The sequence below is a fragment of the Suncus etruscus genome, chromosome 9 (genome assembly GCF_024139225.1).
Source record: "Suncus etruscus isolate mSunEtr1 chromosome 9, mSunEtr1.pri.cur, whole genome shotgun sequence".
In the NCBI taxonomy this organism is placed as follows: domain Eukaryota; kingdom Metazoa; phylum Chordata; class Mammalia; order Eulipotyphla; family Soricidae; genus Suncus; species Suncus etruscus.
Window position 1 is genome coordinate 41482134 of NC_064856.1, and position 26079 is coordinate 41508212.

At 37.8% G+C, this 26079-nt stretch overlaps 1 protein-coding gene and 1 non-coding gene across 2 annotated transcripts; both read left to right on the forward strand.

Moving 5' to 3' along the window:
• On the forward strand, nt 1–24356 carry CCDC90B (coiled-coil domain containing 90B). The gene is made up of 9 exons (XM_049780070.1): nt 1–103; nt 1485–1604; nt 4034–4137; nt 13754–13855; nt 14870–14911; nt 15011–15082; nt 15175–15228; nt 22469–22583; nt 24202–24356. The coding sequence occupies exons 1-9, from the start codon at nt 1–3 to the stop codon at nt 24255–24257; spliced, it is 768 nt and encodes a 255-aa protein (XP_049636027.1). The 3' UTR covers nt 24258–24356.
• On the forward strand, nt 21133–21239 carry LOC126019725 (U6 spliceosomal RNA). Its single transcript, XR_007499351.1, has one exon. It is a non-coding gene; the product is annotated as a U6 spliceosomal RNA (small nuclear RNA).
• Nucleotides 24357–26079: the final 1723 nt, after the last annotated feature.

The window sequence follows — 26079 nt, forward strand, 5'->3', positions numbered from 1 at the left end:
ATGTGGTGGAGTCGCGGGCTGCGAAGGCTCCCGCGTCCTGACGCCGGTGCGGGCCTTCGGGTCTCAGTGCCGGGCGGGCATGTCTCCCGGGCCTTGCGAAGAGGTGAGCGAGGCTCCGTGTGGTGTCGGCGGCTTTGTCCGTCGGTGCTGTCGGGAGATGGTGCCACGCCCTCCCCCGCTGGCGCCGCATCTGCTGGGCTGGGAGGAGGCCCAGGGCCGGCAAGCAACTTGGGCAACTTGGGTTTTTGTTTTTTCATGCTTGGGGGACCAAGTGGGGTGCCAGAGATCCTACCCAGCTTTGCCTCCTGCAAAGACGCACAGCACCCTGCTCGCTGTGCTTTTTCTCTGACCCTGTGGACAACGATTTTTGAACTTTGAAGTGCATATCACACTGCATCCCTATAGTTTTTACTTAACTCTATAGTAAAGTTGTATCTGGGTGATGCATTCTAAATTCGACATTTTAAAATTTTTTAATGATTTTTATTCAGAACCTGGCATTTGAATAAAATTATTCAGCATGTTTAAATTTGGAATAAAACTGACCAGCAGTTTATGGGAAAGAGTGGTCTTAGATTATTATTGGAGGCCCAGGAATATAGCCGAGCGATGTAGCTCTACAGCAAAGATTTCTCAAGTGTGACGCCGTGGGTTTGATACCTGGCCCGCAAAAGAAATATAGAATAAAATAGAGAGCATTTGTTTAAATTGAGGCTTTATTGCAAAGCTAAGAAGCATTGCATAGGACTTCTGTTTTGACTCCAGCAAATTCTTTAGGGCTGAAATGAAATTGATAGATTCATTGATAAAATTGTGTTGTAATAAGTGGGCAAGCTTTGTACTTAGGGAAGCTACAGTAATAAGCAAATACAGGGCTTCTGGTATGGTTTATTTAGGAAAACAAAGAATAAACCAAATAACTTCAGTTTAATAAACGGAATATGTAGAAAGCTACTATATATGAAGATGTAGATATAAAAGTATCAATAAATGGGGCTGAAGAGAAATAGCAAGCAGTTAGGGTCCTTGCCTGGCATATAGCTAATCTGGGTTCCCTCTCCAGCATTCCATATGGTCTCTGAAACACTGCCAATAGTAATTGCTGAGTGCAGATTCAAGAGAAACCTCTGAGCATCATCACCAGATGTGTTTCCCAAACAAACAAAAGTATGAGTAGATATGCAAAACTTCTGAGCACTGAGTTGAGTCAGGCAATTTCAACTTTAGTCATGATAACCATCGTTTTTAATGCATATTATTGTGGGTTTAATCTCATAGAATATTTCTGACAAACTAAAGGGGGGAAATGCTACATTCAGACTGTTAGAAGCAGAGATAAGAGCTGAGAGTAGTTAGTTTTATAGAACTCATATATAGAACTAGAATTGTATTATTAATAGATGGGGGAAATAGCCTAGAATCTGCAGTGTTGGTCTTTCATTAGTGACTATAGGAAAATTAAAAGCATTGTTCTTTATTTTCAGACTTCTTAACCACCACAACCAAGGAGGGATTCGATGCGAGACGAGTGGAGATTATTCCCTTAGAACAAAGAAAGTTAACTTTTGATACCCATGCATTGGTTCAGGACTTGGAAACACATGGTGAGAAACACAGGCACTTGAAAAAATATGTAAATAAAGAGAAGTCATAATAAATTCCCTAGCCAAGTTCAAAGGAGATAAAATGGCATGCATACTAAAGAATTGTAACAGAATTGTAAGCCACTGCCTAAAAGGAGGGAGAGGAATGCTTGTCACAGAAGCAGGAGGAAAACTCAGGACATTGGTGGAGGGAAGTAGACGCTGGTGAAGAGATTGCTGTTGGAATAATGTAGTCCTGCAACTCAATCATGAATAACTTAGTGACTTTGTAATTTATGGTAACTCAATAAAAAGAAATTTTAAAAACAAACACATTATCTAATTAGGACTACATAACTATTGCCCATTTAATGAAATATTTATAGTACAGGAGTTCACATGCTTTCCTTACATTCTACCCCCAGTTAAATCATAAATATGTTAATGATATTGCTTTTAGATTTTTTTTTTTCTGGTTTTAGGGCTATCGAGCTGTGCCCAGGGTTCACTCCTGCCAGTACTTGTTGGATTATATGTGGTGTTGGAGCTTGAACCAAAGTTCAATGGCTGCATGCATGACAGATAACCTAAAGTCCTGTACCAGGAAAATTTTATTGACAATCAGTTGCTGAATGAAAAGAGCATTACACAAAATTACATAAGTAGAGTGAGTCCAGTTATGTAAAAACACAATTCTAGACAACTTTTGTTTCTTGTTGTTGGGGTTTTATTTGTTTTGGTAGTTTTTGTTGGTTTGGGTTTTTGAACCATACATGGCAGTGCTTAGGACTTCCTCTTGGCTCTGCTCAGAAATCATTCCTGGCAGTGCTCTGGGAGTCATATAGCATACTAGAAAGCAAACCCATGCAAACCAAATACCTTACTGAGTGTACTAATGCTCCAGCACCCAAAATGAACAGCACTTAAGATTATAATACATTTGGGAGTTGGAGATAGCATAGTAGTGAAAGAGCATACCTAGCATGCACCTGACCTCAGTTTGATAGCCATAATCCACTTCCCAAGCATTGTAGAAGTCCTTGATACTACGGGGCCCAAAAAGTCTTGCATCTTTGACCCTCACATTTAACCACCAGCCTAGTTGGTTGAATATCTACTGTGAGTGGCCTCAGCCCTCTGTGTACACACACCATGCACACAAAGTAAATCATTAAAAAAATCAATTAAATAGCAATTTAAATGATGTGATACTGAAAAAAAAAGGTTGACCAAGAATACATTCAAAACAGAAAAGATTAAAAAAAACAAAACAGAAAAGATAAAGTATATTAACAGTTGTGTGTGTGTGTATGTGTGTGTGTGTAGATGTGTGCTTATATGGTGTATAAGAATACAAGAAAGAATTAGGAATAGGGCAATAGAGATGTCTAACAAATGTGATATGGTAAATTATTAGCTATCCCTAACTGGATAGTATATCCTAGTGTGACTGAAAGAAATGTAGGACTGCAGAGTTAGCAAGTTCAGCAGGGTGTGCTCACGCTCTGTATAAGAGGCCTTCACTACATAGTTTCTTAAGTGTAACTTCAAGAAAGAACTCACAGGGCCGGAGCAGTGGTGCAGTGGTGGGGCATTTGCCTTGCACATGGCTGACCTAGGATGGACGTTGGTTCATTAAAAAAATTAGGTACCAAAATAGCAATTTAAATGATGTGATACTGAAAAAAAAAAAAAAAAGGTTGACCAAGAATACATTCAAAACAGAAAAGATAAAGTATGTTAGCAATTGTGTGTGTGTGTGTGTTTGTGTGTGTGTGTGTGTAGGATGTGTGCATATATGGTGTATAAGAATACAAGAAAGAATTAGAAATAGGACAATAGAGATGTCTAACAAGCGTCCCAAAATGTCTTTAACAAGATGTCCCAGCATCCCATATGGTCCCCCAAGCCAGGGGCGATTTCTGAGTGCATAGCCAGGAGTAACCCCTGAGCGTCATCGAGTGTGACCCAAAAACAAAACAAAACAAAGAACTAACAAGTGCTACAAAATAGAATATAGACTATTATAAGGTGGTACTAGACGCTTCAAAGGCATAACATTTTGACAAATGTGATTACAAAAATAAGTATTCACTGTTGCTATAAATATAGGACAAGGGATCATAGAGGATTAAAACAGTTCAGTCTTTTAGAGAGTAATTTAGGAAAACATCAAATTATCATATTGGGGGGGCATACTTAACAGTGCTTTGGGCTTACTCCTAGATCTACACTCAAGGATTACTTCTGGTGGGGTTCAGAGGGCCATATGCTGAGGATTGAGCCCTTGTCAGTAAGGAAAGAGCCCTACCCAATGTACTGTCCCTCCAGCCCCATGTAACCACATTTTAAAGCATACAGCAATTTAAATATTAGATGAGTTGTTATAGCTATCTACTCTTGTAAGGGAGAATACTTTAAAAATGTAAGTACCTATTTCCTGCCTACAGGATTTGACAAAACACAAGCAGAAACCATTGTATCAACTTTAACCACTTTATCAAATGCCAACCTTGATGCCATTTATAAAGAGATGGTCACCCAAGCTCAACAGGTAATGTCTTCATTTTTATCACTTGGGACATTTTCATAATTTTATATATACTCATCCATCTCCACATAATGTCTGCATCCTTTTTAATCTTTTCAAAGAGACCAAAAAAAAAATTCCGGGGCCGGGCGGTGGCGCTGGAGGTAAGGTGCCTGCCTTGCCTGCGCTAGCCTAGGACAGACCGCGGTTCGATCCCCTGGCGTCCCATATGGTCCCCCAAGAAGCCAGGAGCAACTTCTGAGCGCATAGCCAGGAGTAACCCCTGAGCGTCACAGGGTGTGGCCCAAAAACCAAAAAAAAAAAAAAAAAAAAATTCCTTACTATAGTCAGCACCCAGAGTTTTGAGAGACAAAATAGTTTAAATGCTAATGATAAAATCACAGTAATATAGTGAATGAAATTTTACCAGATGTACCATTGTATGAAATAATTGTATTATTTGAATAATGAGATTCATTCATGGCAGCCCAGCTCCCACCCTCCATTGATAGTCCAGCATAGTAGAATACTGACCTATCTCTGTAATAAAAATGTTTTACCATAGGCATGTACAGATTCTGGCTAATAATTGATAGACTGAGTAGGAGGGATTTTTGCAGCTGGGAAGGACTTGAAAGATAAACTGTCGGGGCCGGAGAGGTAGCATGAAGGTAAGGCGTTTGCCTTTCATGCAGAAGGACGGTGATTTGAATCCCAGCATCCCATATGGTCCCCTGTGCCTGCCAGGGGCGATTTCTGAGCATAGAGCCAGGAGTAACCACTGAGCGCTGCCAGGTGTGACCCAATAAAACCAATAAATAAATAAATAAAAGATAAACTGTCATGCTTTACTTAGTCAAACAGTGCCATGTGCATGTAAAGCTTGCAGTGTGCATAGCACAGTTCTGAGGATTTTTCTCTTCTGGAGGGGGACTCCCAGTCTTCAGGGGATCCTAGGGCCACTTCCAGTGATATGCAGCCAACTAGGTGGTGCACTGTGAGAGCTCAAGAATGTGCTGATGCTCCGGCCCTGCAATTGCTGGGCAACCACCTTACTGTGCTGAGGCTACCAAGGTCACATCTGCTGCTGGCGATTAGATACATAAAAGCCATGTTTCTGGCCTCCTTCATGTCCCCAGCCTGAAAGGCATACTTACCTGAACCCTTCTAACAACAGCGAAAAACAGAGGTTAGAAAGATAGTACAGCAGGTAGAGAGCACTTACCTTAAATGCAATCAGCCTGGGTTCAATCCCCAGCACTCATATGGTCCCCTATCCCTACCAGGAGTGATTCCTGAGCACAGAGCCAATAGTAAGCTCTGAGTACTGCCAAGTGGGGCCCGAATTTTTTTTTTTTAAAGTAAGTAGAACTGCAGAAATAGTATCATTGGGTAGGGTGTTTGCCTTGCATGCAGCAGACCTGAGTTCAATCCCCAGCATCCCATTTGGTCCCTTGAGTACCATGAGAAGAAATTCTTGAGTGCAGTGCCAGGATTATGTCCTGAGCATTGCTGGTTGTGAACTGAACTTACCCACCTTCCCACCTCACTCCACCTTCCAAAAAATAATAATGTAGGCAGAATCAGGATGGTTTACCACTAAAGAAAGGATCAAAAAAGTTGTGTAATTTCAAGAGTTGTGACTGAGCACAAAAGAACAGTAATTCTCAATTATTTTTAATTGTTAAAAAATAGCCTCAGATTTACCATTTTAACCACCTTTTTCACAATTCATGGCTTTAAGCATGAATTTGTTATACAGCTGTCACCACTATGCTATTTGAGATATATTTTTGTTAACACTGTGGTCACCACATTGTACATTACATTCCTGTTACTTGTTACTTTTATAACTGAAAGTTTGTACTGTTTGATCCCTTTTACCCTTTTGCCCATTTTTTACCTACACCACACTGGCAACCACCAATTTACCAGATCATCATGAGCAACCATTTTATGTAAAATACAGAATAAGCTAGCGCCCGGAGCAATAGCACAGTGGTAGGACATTTGCCTTTCACGAGGCTGATCCAGGATGGATCCCTGGAGTCCCATATGGTCCCCCAAGCTAAGAGCGATACTGAGCACATAGACAGGAGTAAACCCTGAGCGTCACTGAGTGTGGCCCAAAAACCAAAAATAAGTTAAAATAAAATAAAAACATATATATATATGTATATATATATATAAAATAAGCTAAATTACCTATAAAGTAATAATTCAGGCTGTAGTAAGAATCTGTTTTCTATGGAACTGCTTTCTTGCTGCTGTTAGTATTCTCTTTGTCTTTGTTTTTTGGGGGAGTTGTTTTATTAAAAAATTTTATGGGCCCGGAGAGATAGCACAGAGGTGTTTGCCTTGCAAGCAGCCGGTCCAGGACCAAAGGTGGTTGGTTCAAATCCCGGTGTCCCATATGATCCCCCGTGCCTGCCAGGAGCTATTTCTGAGCAGACAGCCAGGAGTAACCCCTGAGCACCGCCGGGTGTGACCCAAAAACCAAAAACCAAAAAAAAAAAAAAATTTTTTTTGCCACTTTAATTGTAATGTTTTTTGATGTATTCTTTGGGTTTATTTTATATTTAACTTGTTGCATTTCCCAGATCTGGATATATTAATTTCTTTCCCAGCCTGAAGGAGTTCCTGCTTATTATTTCTATAAATAAGAATGCACCCCTTTCACTTTTTTTTGTTTGTTTTATGGGTTTTTTTTTTTGGTTTTTGGGTCACACCTGGCAATGCTTTGGGGTTACTCCTGGCTCTACGCTCAGAAATCACTCCTGGTAGGCTCGGAGGCCATATGGGATGCCAGGATTCGAACCACCCTCCTTCTGCATGAAAGGCAAACGCCCTACCTCTATGCTATCTCTCAGGCCCCAGCCCCTTTCAATTTTTCTTCTCTTGTAATTCTTTTATACAATGTAGTTCCTTTTTTTTTTTAGTTCAGCTACTTTATTCTTCTTTGATTTATGTTTGAGTTTTACTCAGATTTTTATACTTTTTCTTTATTGAAGTTATCTTCCACTTAACTCATCATTTTAGTGAGATCATTAAAACCATTGCTCTCTAGTCTTCCTCAGGTGGCTTGCAGGTCTCTGTTGTATTAGATATTCTTTCCAGGCAATTTGTCTTGATCCATCAGTGTAGAAGTTTCTCTCTCTCTCCATTATGTCTGGTGATACATATAAGCCTCAGCAAATCACCAGCATCCTCAGAAGGAACTGGGGTGCTTGCTAGTGTGCCAGGTGCAAGAGGATATGGGCAACAACCATGGATGTGTATTCATAAGGACCTAGGAGTGGTTGTGTCCTATTTGGGAGGGCCTAGGTAGTGAACTGGGTTCAAGGACAGCAGTGCTATATAACCACTAGGCTGCCAGACTGGGAAACACTTGTTAGGGTGGTCTTAAGAGGAAGTTGGGGCCTCAGTCCCAGCTGCTAACCAGGGTTGAGAGTGAGAACAGTAGGCAATGGTGCTCCCTGTGTGTTTTGGGAGATCTCTAGAGTGCTTTCTGACAATAGGAGCCCAGCTTGCTTTCTGGAAATCAGATGTGATTGACAAGAACAGGTTGCTTATCTGCTAAGGGGAAGCACTCTTGATTATTGTCTCTTCACTCCCAGCTAACAGCTGTTGAGGGATGAGTGGATATACCCCTGAAGAAATTGCCCTCAGTGTCTATTATGGTGAAGACTGAGATTCAGCATGACAGTTTTCAGCAAGTTGTAAGTAGTTGCTGGCACCTAACACCAACTTAGACCCCTGATTTTACCCTTTCTTTGGTTGCCTTCCATACCACTGTAGTAAGTGGAGTGTTACAAGATTAAGCTGCCAGTGTTTTATACTACTCTTCTCATATGTATAGTTCATACCTTAGAAATCTTCCACTTGTTGAAGCTTGGTGATTTATAATAGGATGCCATTTTTGCTCAGGTTATCTATCTACAGTTTCTCTGGTTGCTTTACATCTATTTGTGAAAACTTTGTTCATTGTGGTTTCAGCTTAGTGTTCCTGTTGATTGTGAGCTTTGATATAGATCTGTTATGATTGTGGGAGGAGGTGAACAGAAATCCTCTCTACTTCGCCATCTTGGCTCTGCCCCTCTTAGGAAGTAATTATCTTAATTTCATCAGAATTGTAATAAATGAGTTATTCACTGAAGAAAAAGCCAAACATTTAATAATTTCTCCCAATCTAAGGTACCCTGAAAAGCTAACAAGCCATTGATTAACAAGCCATTCTGGATGGGGGGAGAGGGAGGAAGAAGAGGGAGAAGAGGAGAGGAGAGAGTAGGGGAGTGGAGGAGAGGAGAGAAAAGAAAAAAGGTATGTCCCAGAGACAGGCAGGGGAGAAACCATAAAGGAGGATGGGAGGGAAATTGGAGACATCAGTGGTGGGAAATGTGCACTGGTAAAGGGTATTGTATATTGTATGACTTTAACTGTGGAAAAAAAACAACAAATGTATTATGAACAATCTTATAGTTATGGTGTTTAAATAAAGTAATTAATTAAAAAAAGAAATATTGATTGCTTTAAATAAAATTGAATTAAAATTGTGACTTCAGGGGCCGAAGAGATAGCATGGAGGTAAGGCATTTGCCTTGCATGCAGAAGGACAGCGGTTTGAATCCCAGCATCCCACAAGGTCCCCTGAGCCTGCCAGGGGGGGAAAAGTGACTTAAGAATTTTTTTTCTGCCAGGAAAATGTAGTCTTATATTCAAAGTGTAGGAATAAATGTAAGACTATTACTACTAACCTTTTGAGTTTTTATTATGTGAAATCAAAATCCCATGACATCCTTGAACTATAGAAGTGAATAAAATATAGAGAAGCCATGAATATGGAGCCCTCAAATAAATGACTCAGGGCCAAGCTTGGACTTGTTCACTTCAATAAGGACAACATAAAGTCAAATCTATTTACTTTAAGACTTGAGTTTGCTTGTGATACAAATTTGGTACACAGTTTCTAAAGGTTTCAAAGTAGTTTCAATCATCATGCTTTTAATATATTTGTGCAATACTGAACACTGTTTTTCCAGTTCAAGTTTTTTTTTAATAAGGATGACTTGCTGCTTTATAGATTTTTTTTTTTAATTTAAAAACTAACTCAAAATAAAGGAGAAAAATACTGAGAAGAGGCTATTGGGGTCATAATACTATCACTTAAGAGGTTCAGACACAAGAAATCTTTGATTAATTTTCAACTCTTCTTTATCAAGACTGATCAGTTTATTGAAGATTTGCAAAAAATGTTTTGTTTGTTTTTTTAAATTTTTTATTTTATTTATGAGAAAAATGATGCAAAGAGGAAAATGTAAAGTTACAGTGAAAGGACAATCACTCATAAGCAGAGTTCTCAGAAGAAATCCCCTTGCTGACACCTAAATATTGAACTTACAGTCAAAGAACATTAAGAAAAATAACCCATGTACAATTACTTTATCCACAAGTCCCCAGATTGTAGTACATTATAACATTTCTTAGCAGTACACAAAGCAACCTAAAGCCATGAGATTTATGTGACTCCCATTGAAGGCATATTATTTTTTTTATATTTTCATGTGCATACATATTAGTTTAAATTAACATCAAAAGTTTAAGAGGTTTTTTTTTTTAAAGGTTAGTCAAAAGGGCACAGTAAAAACGGTGTTAGAGTGGCAAATATTGTTTGCATAGGCCCACCAAAATATGGGGGACATGGGAAGGAAAAGCCTTGGTCTAAATACAAGGAGACCCCTACCTCTGAAGTTTCCTGGCATAAGACCAACTCTAGGCTCCAGGCAATCTAGTTTATTCAATCCAAGTCATTGTCTGTAGTGCCAATACAGTTTTATTTTTCACGCAGTCTTATTTTTGGCATCTGTATTAAAGATCCTGGAATCTGCACATCTTACATTGAAGTCAGGCTGGTGTGGAGTATCCTCTAGTTTCACCTCACAATTAAGGGGCAATATAGAAAGCCCTGTCCACTATGCAGGTCATTGTTGTTGTTAAGTCTTCTCAGTGTTAAGGGAAGTCTCTTTTGAGTAGGTCGATGTCAGAACAGCGGTAGAGTCTTCCCTGGTAGAGGATTTGCCTCCAGGTGATGTTATAGACAACCTTGGATGTTTCGTAGATGTCTTCTCTAGATCAGGGGTGACTGGAGAATGTTCATTCTTCTGAGGCCTGTGCCAGGTCTTTATATCAATGTTCAGGGTGTAAAGTCCCACTGCACTACAAGATTTGTGTGTTCCCATCGCTATTAGTAAGAACTTATTTGTATGTATCGTATTTTCCCGTTTTAGTGTGCCTATGCAAACAAGAAATAAAGCCACGTGGCGTTATCAGAGTATACGGGGGGCGTAAGAACACATCCAACAATACCCATGACTTGGTTCAAACATAAGCATTAAACTGAGGGATTCTTTCACACCAAATTCCATATTGAACAGTTCACAAAGAGAAGATTGAAAAAAAAGGGGGGGATCGTCACTGTATAAGAGAATATTCAGCAAAAGTTATAGCCATCAAAAAAAAACACACATAAAATGTTGAAAAGACATATGTGTCCTTTCTATGCCTTTTGGAATAGTTGGGTGGGTGTTAGCTCCAGGGCATCACTTTGGTCTGTGACTTAGGACTCTACAGTACTTAAGTTAAAAAGGGTAAATGAGGAGTAATGATGATAGGGGTTAAGAGAGTTAAAAAGAAAAATGATCTTTTGTAGGGGTGTGCGAAAGGGCAGAGTACAAAATGGACATTCTGCATACATAAAAAACACAATTCAATGATAGGGAGTACTATGAATGTATCTGGTGCACGCGGGGGCACTAGCCCACGCGCAATTTTGAAAATATAGACTGGAAAGAGATTACCAGTGACTGCATCAAGAAGCTGGGAGGCCGGAACAAAAAAATGTTTTGTAGTATTATAGTAGGATTAACATTTAATGCACAGTTTTCTCTATATTAAAACATTGGAGTCAGACTGTTTAGCTCCACCCATTATGGTGAGTAGCTGTTGATTGCTAACCCATAAGCCAAGTATCATTTTAAGCATTTTACATGCTTCATCATTTAACCTTCAAAATAATTGTAAAGTATAAGTACTATTTCCATTTTGCCAGTGAGGAGGTCAAAGATCACTGGCAGCTTACATGCAAATCTTGGTGTTTTAACTCCAGAATTCATTTTTTTTACCACTGTTTATTGCTATCTATAGTATCTTATAATTGTTGTTGAAGATATGTACATTCCAAGCTGATTGAAGCAGAGTCATTTACTTAGTCATGCATTTGGTACTGTTACAACCTTTGGCTTTTAAAAGTCCGATCAGTATTGATAAGATCTTTTTTCCTCATATTTATCAGTGGAGGACTCTAACACCAACAATGAAGGACAGCAACTTTAACTGAAAGTGGGAATCCCATTAGTGATCCTCTTTTTCTTTCCTTATTCTTTTGTTTGTTTGTTTTTAACTATTAACAGGGGATGGGGAAAAGGAGTTTAGTATTAGAACTAGTGCCACTGGCACTATGATTAGTTCCAACCACACCTGACCCCAGCCTTCACCCCTACATCTGCTTTGAATGAATCTTACAAATGAATTTTCACATAAGACATACATGTTTCTCAAATTCCTTATTTTGTACTGCATTTGGGGAAAGGAGTGTGGCTTACATTCTTGCCCTCCCTGTCCAACATGTCTTTTGCCTCTTGATCACAGCTCCTTTGATTTTCAAATCTAGACTTGTCCTCCAACTGCAGGTCCCAAGGGTGGGTGCTGGTTGTGGGCATGCACACCACACACACTCCTCCTTAGGGAGCATCTATATTTGTGAGATCCCTCCACATGTAAGTAACTGCATTTGATGTGGGGTTTCTTGGCAAAACAAAGTACTGTATATACTCATGTAAGCCGACTCCCCCGCTTTTACCCTAAAAACTGGGAAAACTTAGTGACTTGAGGATTAGCCAAGATAGAAAATGCAGCAGCCACTGGTAAATTTCAAAAATAAAAATATATACCCAAAACAATTACAGTAATTGAGGAATCCGTAGGTTAAATATTTTTCAATATTTATTGCTAAAGAAAAATTGTAAATTAGCAACAATAACTTTAAATAGAGTGCTGAAAACTGTAGCTTAACAGGTAATCAAACTAAATCACAAAGGTTAAAATCCTTCAAAACTGGATTCCACATCATCATAAGTATGTCCAAACAGAGCTTCAGCTGTATCTGATGTGAGGGTATCAGCATAGACATTGTCATCATCACTGAGTTCACAGATATCATCACTGCTGTTGGTCTCATACAAAGTGCAGAACATTGTGGGTTAAATAGTTCAGTAGCATACAGTTCAGTTCAGCCACCGACCTCTTCAGCTCAGCTGCGACTTGTGGACTGTATGACACAAGTATAAGCCGAGTTTGGGTTCTTTGGCACAAATTTTGTGCCAGAAAAACTCGGCTTATAATTGATTTACATATGTACTCATTTTGCCCTCGATTTGGTAGAAACTGTGTCTTTCGTAGAATGTCTTTTGTTGTGTTTTCTTTTTCTTTTTTCTTTTTTGGCAGGGTGGGGTTTGGGGCCATCACCAGCAGCGCTCAGAGGTTACTCCTCAGTCTGCACTCAGAAATTACTCCGGCCAGTCTTGGGGGACCATATGGGATGCCCAGAATCAAACCCAGTTCCATCCTGGGTCTGTAACATGCAAGACAAACACCTACCTCTGTGCTATCGCTCTGGTCCATCAGAGATCGTTTTTGATGAGAGCTGTTTTATTGGATAGCAAATGTTGTATACTTGATGTTTCCATGGGAGATGTGGCTAGTAATTCCCACAGCACCTATCTTAAACCAATACCAGTGGTCATCTTTCACATAGTCTTTGCAGTGCCAATAAAAAATGAATATCGAGGAACTTAATTATGTTATGCTGATAGAGATAATTATTAAAGCCACACTTCTACATAATCATGTTTTACTACTTCTGGGTTTTCTCCAGAATTTTATGCAATTTTATGACAATAGAAAATGCCTCAAAATCAAGCAAAAAGGAAAAGATTCTATGTATCTTAATATTTTAAAATATTTGTTGAAAAACACTTAAACGTTAAATAAGCACAGGGAGGATTTCTTTGAATAAAATGATTTAAGTATGTATTTCTCTTCACTGGGAAATTATTTTTTTAAATAATATCTTTAAACACCATGATTACAAACATGTTTGTATTTGGATTTCAGAAATTATTTTTCGTCCTTGAAGCTCATGTTTCTTTTCATTTTGATATTTCAGATATACAGGTTTCATTTTTTGTTTTGCCTTTACTTAGCAATTGTATCATCACACAAATTCTTTTAGGTTTCATTAAACAATTCCTACCATAAATCCTAGCTTCTTAAATTTCTTGCAGCCCCATATGGAGTCACATAACTAAAAAAGGAGCACCTCAAAAAATAAGGCAACAATAACAGGTTTCTGAATACATAATGACCAAGTTGATTTGAAGTCAGCCATGCAATTAATGAATCTAAAGAATTTCTGGCAGGACTTGTTCGTTTTGCATTTCTTTAACCAAAGGGGGTCCATCTCAAGTAGAAAACATTTCAGAAGCCCTGCAATAGATCACTTAGTTATTTTAATTGTGCTTTCTAGGAAATTACGGTACAACAGCTAATGGCTCATTTGGACTCCATCAAGAAAGACATGGTTATCCTAGAGAAAAGTGAATTTGCAAATCTGAGAGAAGAAAACCAGGTGATAGAGCTTTCAGTTTTTTACTAATAATGAACTCACTTATTTAGCAAGGAGCATAGCATCTTCTAAGTTGTAAATACTGTCACTTTCCATTTTAGTTGATTCTGTAATTATTTTCAACATGTAAGACAAATGTTTTTCTGTAATTAAATCAGGATTTTATTGTTGCTAATTAAAATATTAGATTTAAATTTTTTATTTTTTGGTTTTTCGGGCTACACCTGTTTGATGCTCGGGGGTTACTCCCGGCTAAGCACTCAGAAATTGCCCCTGGCTTGGGGGGACCATATGGGACGCCGGGGGATCGAACCATGGTCGCGATCTTTCCTTGGCTAGCGCTTGCAAGGCAGACACCTTACCTCTAGCGCCACCTCGCCGGCCCCTAGATTTTATTTTATTATTTTCCAGAATAGAATAGTAAAACATGAATTATATTGTTTTCAGAAAGGTTATTTTCTGAAAAAGATAACTTCTTTATTGCTTTGGGGGATGGTGTTTGCTTGGGCTACCCCAGTTGTGCTCATAGATTACAATCCACTCAGTGCTTAGAGATTACTACCAGCTCTGTGTTTGGAGGATCATGTGCAGTGCCAGTAATTGCATCATGACCAGCTAAATGCAAAAAAAAAAAAAGTGATTTAACCTCTATACTACACAATCTCTCTTGTCCTGCATTTATTTTTATTTAATTTTTATGTAAATGTATTTATTTACGTTTTGGTTTTTGGCTCACTCCAGGCATTATTCAGGAGTTACTCCTGGCTCTGTACTCAGAAATCACTCCTGGCAGGCTAGAGTGACCACACAAATGCCAGGAATCAAACCGAGATCCCTTGGGGGTTGGCCTCGTGCAAGGCAAATGCCCTTCTGCTGTGCTATTGCTCCAGACCCCTGCATTTATTTTTATTCAAATTCTATATTAGAAATATAGATTATCCAGTATTTCCTAATCTGTTATTTTTACTAATGTAGTTTTAAATTTTAATGCTAATCTCATGATTTCTCTTAAACTAGAAAATGAAAATTGAATTAGAACAAGTTAAGCAACAGTTGATAGTAAGTGAAACTTTTCTCCCTCTCAAGAGAATATTCTAATAATTTTAGAGCAAATATTCAATTAAGATCTTTTTAAAAATATTTCAATTTTCTTTAAAGAATGAAACCAGTCGAATCAGAGCAGACAATAAACTGGACATCAACTTAGAAAGGAGCAGAGTGACAGATATGGTAGTGTTCTTTTAAGTATACTTTCTTAGTTACTCATTCATTTTTAATCCCACTTAGATTCCCATTAACTTCATGATGCATCATTTCTTTAGTTTACAGGTCAAGAAAAGAAACTTATGGAAGCAACTACGGAATTTACCAATAAAGTAAGCTAATATGTGAAAATCTTTCATACAACTGCTTTTGCCTATGCATGTCCCTTTTTTAATGTGAAAACGTATAATAAATCTGAGCTATAAAAAGTTAGCTTTTTGAAATCCATGGAATCATAGCTTTATAATTAACCAGAACACTAGGAGAAACTGTTACCAGGTGGATTATAGCATCTGAATCAGAATCAAATTTTCAGGATGGCATATCTTTTAAAAACAAGTTATTCTTAGAAACGTTTTTTTTCCAAGAGACAATAATACATAACTAGTATTTAAATAAATTCAATTAAACAATTTTCTGGGCTGAAGAGATTGTTCAAGGGTAAGTCAGCCAACCCCCAGCACTACATACTGACCTTCAAAGAGCATCAGGAGAGATCCCTGAGCACAGAGCCAGGAATTAGCCCTGAGCACCGTCAGGTGTAGCCAAGCCTCCCCAAAAAAATTATTTTGATTTTTTAATAGTATTTGTTAAATGCTTATAATATAGAACAGTTATTGTTGTTTTATTTATCTTCATATCATTTTCCATAAGGTAACCTTCCCTTTTAATGGTTTGGAAAATGAGGCCACACAATTTAGAAATTTGGAAAATAGCTAATTGATGGTAATGCCAGAATCTGAACTGCTGTGAGCCAATTCTGTTCGTAAGACGCCAGCGCCTGCAAACAGATCCTTCGTGGAGTTTCGGGAAAAAATTCGCGGGGAGAGAGTGGGCACACAGAGCGGGGCGAATGACGGAAATATATTGTAGAAATGAATGAAACCACACAGATTGCATGGGGACTTACGTCTCAAAGGACGAAGACAATTTTATTTTTTGAGCTGGCTGCTTTTAAAAGGCTGAGGCAGGGAAAAGCAGGGTGCAAATTCTAGACATCAAAGAAACTGGGAAAGAAAGAAGGACTCTGGCTTAAATTAGCATATTAAAGAGCTGATACTGAAGGTGAAAAGGCAGTTTGTTTTGGGTTCGCTTTGTTTTGGGTAAAACAGAAGGAACCAGGTAATTATCAGGGAAGTGGGAAGAGTGAGGAATGTTTCAGAGTTTGTGGGGGGGGGGACTGAAAATTACTTTGTTTTGAGCTAAGTTTATGGAAAAACCTGATCTTGGCGCCAAAGTAGGAAAAATTACAGGGAGCTGTTAAGTGGGAGACTTGGCTGGATTGTACTTGTCCTCTGTTAGAAAGAATTTACTAAGGCCTGATTTCTAATATTGGTTAAAAATAAAGAGAGAGATAGTTACAGCCACTTTTGGAATTATGTCCAAACGATCCACGCAAAGGGTCAAGTGATTTTGACTGCTCTAAGCGGGCCTTTTTGGCAAATAATTCCTTTTCAGGAGAGCACTACACTTCGGTGTGTGCCTCTCCTGAGTGGGGTGTGGCATTTCACCCTTTTTTTTTTTTTTTTTTTTGCGTGGGCACCTGGTGGCAATTTTAGGCTTTTATTGGCTGTGAGCTCAGAATAGCCTTTTGCACACCAGGGACCAAATAGGAGTTCAAATTACTGTTTTGCATGTGAGGCAAAACGCCTTACGTATGCTATTTTTTGCTATAAGTTCAATTAGAAAGAATAGAGACAGTACCAAAAGAGCCAAAAGTTATAAGTATTATTTGCAAGGTGGGATTAGGAGTATGATACACTTAGCTAAATAGGGTATAAAGTATATACTGTTTTATGAAAATTAAAATATAGGCAGGTTATTGTAAAAATAAAAATTGAGAATGTGCACTGGCACTGAGGAATAAAAAACAAATAAGTAAGATACTATAAGGGAGAGAATTGTAAGGAGAAGGAGGATTAAGTAATACTACATTATTAAGAAAAGTTAGAGGGGCCGGGCGGTGGCGCTAAAGGTAAGGTGCCTGCCTTGTCTGCGCTAGCTTTGGACGGACCACGGTTCGATCCCCCAGTGTCCCATATGGTCCCCCAAGCCAGGAGCGACTTCTGAGCACATAGCCAGGAGTAACCCCTGAGCGTTACCGGGTGTGGCCCAAAAACCAAAAAAAAAAAAAAAAAAAAGTTAGAAATAAAGAAGAAGCATAGAAAAGTTGGAAATTAGAGGACAATTTAAGCAATAGTAATAACATGGCATATATGAAACAATTTTTGCTGGGAAATAGTTGGAAGGGGGGTTGCTGGTTTGCAAATTATAAACATATATACAAAAAATTTTTTTGTTACAAATTACAATGATAATAAAAGTTTTGTTGCTGCTTTTAAGAAGGTAGGCTAAACAGGAAACATATACTTAGAAGAATAAAAGATGGTATTTTGTTGAAGAGTTTTTAAGTTCAGTTCTTAAATTTTAGAGTTCGCAAGTTCAACTGTGGGTGTGACGTCATCTGTTTCCAGGCAGTTTTCAGGGGTCAGCAGTGATGGCGTTTTCTGCAGAAGTCACAGGACTGGGGGTTGAAAATGCAGCTGGAGTTGTCAGGTGAAGTCAGCAGGGGTGTTGAGTCTTTGAGCTTGTCAGTTTCTGCAGAAGGGAGACTGATTTCTTAGGCAGACAGCGTTTTAGCGTCAGTAGTTTCTGTGAATTTTTTTGAAGAAACTGGAAAACTTAAGTGAAAAAATTAGTGGGGGCATGGTAATTGTTTTACTTTGACTGGGTTTCAGAGAAACTTTTTAGACCTGTAGGGAAATTAAATAGCTTTTAATTATGCTTCGGGGGAGCTATATGCTTCCCTTTTGGACTTTATGTTGTAGAAGTTCTATAAAACAAAGGTTGTTAGGAGAAAGTGAGGGTAGAGAATTTGCATTATTTGTTTTTAGGATGTTAAAGGAGCTGTATTACTCGCCTATAAGAAAGGAAGAAAGATTTTTTGTTACTTTGATTGCAAGGGAATGCAATTGACTGGTATAATTTTGCAGTTTCAATTCCTGGAAAGGATTAAATTGATTAGTGGGGTTTGAGCTGATTAGATTTAACAACTTTAAGATTGTTTTAGAGGTGCACGTGTTTTTGCTTCTGTGGAAGGATAAAAGTTAATTTGCAATGAAATACAAAAATTAAGTAAAAGCAATTATAATTATTAATTAGTACAGATTGGTTATAAAGCAAGGTAAATTATGTATGGTTATAATATTTAAATGCATTTTATAAGCAAGTAGATAAGGTAGTGGTGGTAGGTATATTTAGAGGCTAGAAATATAAGGAAAAATAAAAGAAGCAAAACTTTTAACATAGTAGCAATAAGATTATAAAGTAATGATTTTACACTAAAAAAGAGAAAATGTTTGTTAAGAAAACCACACTAATTGACCTGATTATATTGTATACATATTGAAATAAAAGAAAACAAATTTATAGAAAAAATTATAGAAAGAATAGAGGGAAAAATATTTTGGAGTTATGTAAGTGAAAAGTTATGCAGCAAACAAGATGTAAAAATTGATGTAACTTATTAGTTTGATTGGCATTTGTGTGAAGGCATACCTTCAGTTTTAGGGAAAAAAAAAACTTTAATGATTTTTTGGGAGAAAACACAGCTGAATATTACTGTTAATTTGTTTACCATAAATTTTGGGGTAAGAGTTACCGTGATAAGGTAGAGTAATTAGTACATGAATAAACTTTTGTTACTAATGACCAGTTTTTTGTAGTTATTAAGTAACTTTTTACTTAAGTATTTTTTTAAATGCATAAAAAACAAATACAGAAAGTAGTTACCAAATACAAGTTAACTAAAAATTTTTATTTTAGATAGTTGAAAATTAAAATTATATTTTTAAACATATATATTTTTAAGATTGGAGAAAATTTTTCTTTTTGGGGCAGCCACTGAAGGCTGTTTGCAAATGTGGTTTGCAGAGAAGGCATTTTTGTTTATACATATGCAAACTAGGGTAGCCATTGAGTATAAACAAAAGATAAATTTAAAGATTTTAAGAGGCTGAAAGCACAGAGCAACAAGTAAATTTTTGAAATTGCAATTAGTAACTTAAGTAACAATAAGTTATGTAGCTCTGATTACACGAGCACTGTAACATGAGGTTAAAAACATGCTTTATTACTAGAATTTTACCATATAAAGCATTAGATTAGTGTTTTGAAAATAATTTGGCACTAATAGACTGACAAATAAAATGGCCTGATTAATTAATTGTTAAAGTTGTAGACTTTTGGGGATAAGTCCCCTTTTACCAATTAAAGGTACTAAAATTTGTTGAAAATTTGAGGGCATCCTTTGTAGATGAATTACACCTCAACTAAATTAAGACCAGTGCTGACAGGTGGTATATGCCAGCTATTTGTTAACATTAGAAAACTTTTATTAAGGCTTAAAGATGGAAATGATGAAAATTACCCTTAATTAAAATATAAGTAAATAAAATGCTAGATGTTATTAAAGACGATTGAAAATTAGTTTTTAGATGTATTATTATTTTAGATAACAATAAAGAATTAACATAATTTGATACCAGTTTTAATATAATTATGACCAATGATAATATTACACGGTAATAAATCTATGTGACCAAGAAAAAAATTTTTTTTCTTAAAATTAAGTTGTAAAAAATATTATGCATACACAAAATTAATATTATGGTTAAATCTTAATTAACTGCAATATTATTAGACAATTTTGATTTATTAAAAACCTTTTAGAAAGAGAAATTTGGAAACCTTGAGAAATTCAGACCTCATTCTGATGACCAAATAAACTCTGTGGGGGGGACTGAACCTGCATTCTAAATTCCATATACAATTACTATTACCTTCCCAGTAATCCTCAATTGTATTCCTTAAGGGTTGGAGCGATGGCACAAGTGGTAGGGCGTTTGCCTTGCATGAAGCTAACCTAGGATGGACCTCAGTTCAATCCTTGGCATCCCATATAGTCCCCCAAGCCAGGAGCAATTTCTGAGTGCATAGCCAGGAGTAATCCCTGAGCATCACTGGGTATGGCCCAAAAAGCAAATAAAAAAAAAAGAATTGTATTCATTAATTATTCTGACTTGGGAAAATCCTAGTGTTTTTACTCAGCCTAGTACTTTGTTGGTTTTTTGTTTGTTTTGGTTTTGGTTTTGTTTTGGTTTTTGGATCACACCCAGCATCGCTCAGGGGTTACTCCTGGCTCTATGCTCAGAAATCACACCTGGCAGGCTTGGGGGACCATATGGGATACCGGGATTTGAACCACCCTCCTTCTGCATGCAAGGCAAGCACCCTACCTCCATGCTATCTCTCTGGCCCCAGTAGTGAACAAAATAATGTTAAGGATCTATTTTTGTCAAAGATTTTTAAGTGAGGGCTTACTGAAGGACTTGTCCATTTGTCAGTCCAAGCATTCTGTTCTTTTCTTGAGCAGTGAAAGGGGATATGCAAGAAAGTCTCTTACGTTACTTTCTTCCTCTAAATACCATCTTCTTTATTCCTTTGCCCCACTCACAAATGATTTGTGTTACCCAACAGGAATTTCTCCTGTTTCCTTTAACATAGGTGCCAGTTCTATTTAAACTTGGTTGAGGGTTTTTTTTTGTTGTTGTTGTTGTGGTTTTTTTGGGCCACACCTAACTCCTAACTCAGGGGTTGCTACTCCTAACTCTGTGCTCAGATATCGCTCCTGGCTTAGGGGACCATATGGTTCACCGGAAGATCAAACCGCGGTCTGTCCTAGGCTAGCACACACAAGTCAGATGCCTTATGCCCTGCGCCACCACTCCAGCCCCATGGTTGAGTATTTCTTTTTCAAAAAAAAAGGGTTTTTTTTGTTTTTGTCTTGTTGTTTTTGTTGTTTTGGGGTCTCACCTGACTGTACTCAAGGCTTACTCCTGGCTATGCTCAGGATTTAATGCTAGTGGTGCTGTTCAGGATCAATCTTTACCCTGGATCCTTATTTTAATTAGACCCTGTACTCTTTCTCTAGCCCCCTTAAACTATCTTTAAAACTTGTGCTGGCTTTGGCAGCACATATACTAAAATTGGAATGATACAGAGAAAATTAGCATGCCCCCTGCACAAGGATGACATGCAAATTTGTGAAGCGTTCCATTTTTTTTTTTAAGGAAAATATTTTTAAAGCTTTAACTGTGCTCTTAGGACTTTACAATCATAAAATGGTAGTTCTAGTACTAGAAGGATAGTCATCTTAATTAAGGGTCAAATACCTTATTATGAAACTTAGTAGAAAGTGCCTAGAGGGTGTAAATACTAATAAATAGTCTACAAAACAATAATAGAGGGTCCGGAGAGATAGCACAGTGGTAGGGTGTTTGCCTTGCATTTGCATGCGGCCCACCCAGGAATGATCCGGTTCAATTCCTGTCATTCCATGTGGTCCTCCAGCCAGCCAGGGGCAATTTCTGAGTGCAGAGCCAGGAGTCACCCCTGAGCACCACTGGGTGTGGCCCAGAAACCAATCAATTAATCAGTAAATAAAGTTTAAAAAATACACTAATAGAGATTATCTATAATGTGATTAGATTCTCTCTCAGAATCTTTGCTGCTCTATATGATTCATACTCACCCAGAATTGCTAAGTTATTGCAGGCTGTGCTCTATTTCCTGGAGTATGCCACCTTGCAGGTCATCTTCATATTATCTTGTGTATGGTGCCTTAGCCCTGATTATATCCTTGGACACTGAGTGGAGAGAGAAGAATGCCTCACGAGGGCAGTTGAGTAGTCATGGTAGGAGGAGGTGAACTTCAGTCACAGCCACACAGTTCCTGTTCTTAAGTCATCACCAGTCATTAAGGCCTGGGGCTTGTGACACAGGGTAAATACGAAAATAAAATCTGTGGAGCTCATTCAGAAGAAAACTTACCTGAAAGGATAAGCTTTTTTTTATATATATATATATGTTTAGTCAGGGTTATGAGAAATTGCTGGGGCAGAGCAACAGTACAGTGGGTAGTGTTTACCTTGCATGCAGTTTGATCTCTGGGATCTCATATGGTCCCCCAAGCACCACTAGGAGTGATGAGTGCAGAGCCAGGAATAACTCCTATGTACTACCAGGTGTAACCCAAAAAGAATCTTTCATTTACATTTCTAATATAGACTAAAATGTTTATGGTATAAAACTCAATGTGTAAATTATTCATAATTCTTCAAATATCAAAATAGAAAGTATATGTTTTGTCAGTTTTTAATGTTTGTCATTTTTTTTAACCACTGTGCTTTTGCTATTAAGCTAATCAAGATTTTGTAATGCATCATTTCTGATAAATAGTATTGCAGGTAATATATAGGGATAGTAGTTGTCTTATTTATTTTTATTTTGTAGGATACCAAAACCAGAAGTATTATTTCAGAGACTGGTAATAAAATTGATACTGAAATTGCTTCCTTAAAAACACTGATGGAATCTAATAAGCTTGAGACAATTCGTTATCTTGCAGGTATGGATGTTTGCCAGAAATAAGTCATTTGGTATTCATATCTATTAGCTCCTACTTCCCAAATTTACACAATAGGAAAAATAGTAGATCTACTATGTTTCCATTATTATTTAGTCCCCTGCAGTGCCTAAAGAATTTTTTTTGGGGGGGTCACACTTGGCAGTGCTCAGGGGTTACTACTGGCTCTAGGCTCAGAAATCGCCCCTGGCAGGCACAGGGGACCATATGGGATGGGTTTGAACCACTGTCCTTCTGCATGAAAGGCAAACGCCTTACCTCCATGCTATCTCTTCAGCCCCAGAGCCTAAAGAATTTAAGTTTAACAAAAGACAATGTTATTTAATATATACAATTTTCAATTAGAAAAAAGTATATGGATTACAAATAATGTAAAATTATAAGAAATATAAAATTTCTAAATAATAAGTAAAATGATAAGGATAAAATTGAGTAGTATTAAAAATAAAAAATGGGACATGGAATGGTAGAGAACTTTGACTTGCAGGAATGAGACCAGGAGTACCCCATGTGCTTGTGTGATCTTAGTTGCACTGATGTTTGTAATGCCTGGCACCACAAATATACACTCCCTGAGAGCAGCTGATGTGTGTTATCCCTGGTCATCACAGCAAATGGAAGGGAAAAGGAAAGTGAAGAGAACTTCCTCCTACTTTGAATCCATCTGATTCACTCAAGTACATATGCTAGATTATTGATTTTTGACCAATATTAGATTATTGATCTAAAACCGAGCATGGAAATGGGCAGAGAGAATCTAACTAGTTAGAATGCTAACTAGTAGAAATCAGTCTTGTGGGGATCAGAGGGATACATAGCGTGATAGGGCGTTTGCCTTGCACATAGCTAACCCAGGTTCTATCCCCAGCATCCCACATGGCCCCTGTGTCTGCCAGGAGTGATTTCTGAGGGCAGAACCAGGAGTAACCCCTGATAGCTGCCAGATGTAGCTCCCCCCAAAAAGAAAAAGTCTTATTATAGCAATAAGCATGATGTAGTATATAAGGATATTGAATTAATTGTACATCTGCAGTACATTTAACATTATAGAAGAGATAGCTCGTCATTTAATATAAGATCTGAACTTATAATAAATATTTGGCTGTTAATAATACTAATATCAATAATTACTTTAAGCACATCAAATTCACACAATTTAAAATGTGAGGCCAAAGATAGTATAGTTAGGGGCTAAGAAACAGATTATCTCTAGAGGTCTCCAAGTACCCCGTGGGTGACCCACTTAATCCCCAGTACTACACTCCCCAGGCATTCACATTAAACTGCTGGACTAACTGGTTGAGAATCATAGAAGAACCTCCAGGACCACTGAAAGTTGCTTGGGAGGCCAAAAGAAAAGATTGTCTTCCTTATTTGATATAAAGTGAAAGGAAGCTTTTTAAGGAGAAATGGTATTAATCCTTCCCCAAAAGATGACCTTATACTCTGAGCTTAATTTTCTAGGAAATGAGAAAACTAAAGTATTTAAAGTAAAGAAATTGATAGAATTTTTTTGGTTTTTGCTCTTCATATACATTGAAGGTACTACTTTGTCTCTATAATAATGATGAACAACCTGTAATATGATTTCTTTTCACAGCCTCGGTGTTTACTTGCCTGGCAATAGCATTGGGATTTTATAGAATCTGGAAGTAACAGTGAAATAACTACATTATACTCCCTACTGTGCTGCTACTTAAATATTCCTGGAAAGGTATATTACTCCTGGAAATGTTTACTTTTGAATATTGCAGCAGAAATTTAATATGATTATTCAGAGTATATGTGGACTAAAAATGTTTTAAATTGGATGAAGTACTTTATCTTTTATATGTACCTATTTTATTATGTTAAAAGCTGTCATTCTGAGGTCAGAGCGATAGTATAGCAGCAGGGTGTTGCATTGCACGTGGACAACCTGGGACAGACCTGGGTTTGATTCCCGGCATCCCATATGGTCCCCCGAGCCTGCCAGGAGTGATTTCTGAGCACAGAGCCAGGAGTAACCCCTGAGTGCTGCCGGGTGTGGCCCAAAAAAACAAATAAAAAAGAACAAACAAAAAAAAATATCAAAACCTGAGTAATGTCCAATAGAAGGACCTTTCCTTAAAACATTGTGATAGTTCTTCTAACCAGCCAAAATTTTTTGAGTAATTATCATAAATAGTACAGATAGACTACATGTTTGTTATTGTATTCAGCTACCCTGATAATTGTTCACCAATTCTCTTTTCATATAAAATAAAATACTCACATAACTAATAGTTGTTCAGATTTTTTTTGAATAACATTTCAGAGAATTGAGTTTTTAATAAATAAATAATAATTTGCCCTGAGACAAATGACACTTAATGGCATCTATAGTTTATCCCTCAGAGTCTGCCATCCAGTTTTTATTTAAGGATGAAAAAAGTGGAAACAAAGAAACCATTTGGAAGCAATGGATATCATATTTGCTAAACAAGTGAAAGAAGGTAGCCCTGCATTTGAAACCTGATTGTGAACAGATGGCTGAATTATAAAAGTCACTGGTGAATGTGTTATTGGAAAAGACTTATTTCCAAGTAATTGCTTTAATTCAGCATGGTGATACAACTTTGGAATTTAGTTGTCAAAATATGAAGATATTCTCCAAGTGAATAGTTGAAAAATCAATTCAGAATCAGGAAAATGGGGCCAGAGAGATAGCATGGAGGTAAGGCCTTTGCCTTCCATGCAGAAGGTCATCAGTTTGAATCTTGCTTCCCATATGGTCCCCCATGCCTGCAAGGAGCAATTTCTGAACATGGAGCCAAGAGTTTCCCCTGAGAACTGCCGGGTGTGACCCAAAAACTACAAAAAAAAAAAAAAAAATGCAAAACAAGAATCAGGAAAATGGGGCCAGAGTGGTGGTGCAGCAGTAGGGTGTTTGCCTTGCATACAGCTGACCTAGGACGTTTCGATTCCACGGTGTCTCATATGGTCTCCTGAGCCAGGAGCGATTTCTGTAAACCCTGAGCGTCACCGGCTATGGGGAGGGAAGAAGGAAAAAAAAAATGGATAAAAGATGCTCAGAAGGATACGGAAGTTTTCCTTTCTGTTAACTGCCATTTACCTCTCTCTTGCTACCTTCCAGAGAAATCAGCGTAGATGTATTTTTAGCTTGCTGTCTCCAGCATCAACATGACATGATTCTGTCTTTATATCAGCCTATTCTTAAGATGCCTGGGGCCAGAGTGATGGTGCAGCAATAGGGCATTTGCCTTGCATGCAGTTGACCCAGGATGGACCACGGGTTCGATCCCCTGGCATCCCATATGGTCCCCCAAGCCAGGAGCGATTTCTGAGTGCATAGCCAGGAGTAACCCCTGAGCGTCACCTGTGTGGCCTAAAATTAAAAAAAAAATTAAATTATAAAAAAAAGATGCCTCCCTGAAAGACATGAATGAAGCATGCCTGCTACCTGAATCTCTCCATTTGCTGTCCTTAGAGGGATATT

What these genes read in the sequence shown, in the direction of transcription:
- CCDC90B (XM_049780070.1), top strand. Translation starts at nt 1, where the DNA reads ATGTGGTGGAGTCGCGGGCTGCGAAGGCTCCCGCGTCCTGACGCCGGT. An exon ending in TGGTCACCCAAGCTCAACAG is followed by an intron (nt 4,138 to 13,753) that starts GTAATGTCTTCA and finishes TGTGCTTTCTAG; the next exon opens with GAAATTACGGTACAACAGCT. An exon ending in CTACGGAATTTACCAATAAA is followed by an intron (nt 15,229 to 22,468) that starts GTAAGCTAATAT and finishes TTTATTTTGTAG; the next exon opens with GATACCAAAACCAGAAGTAT.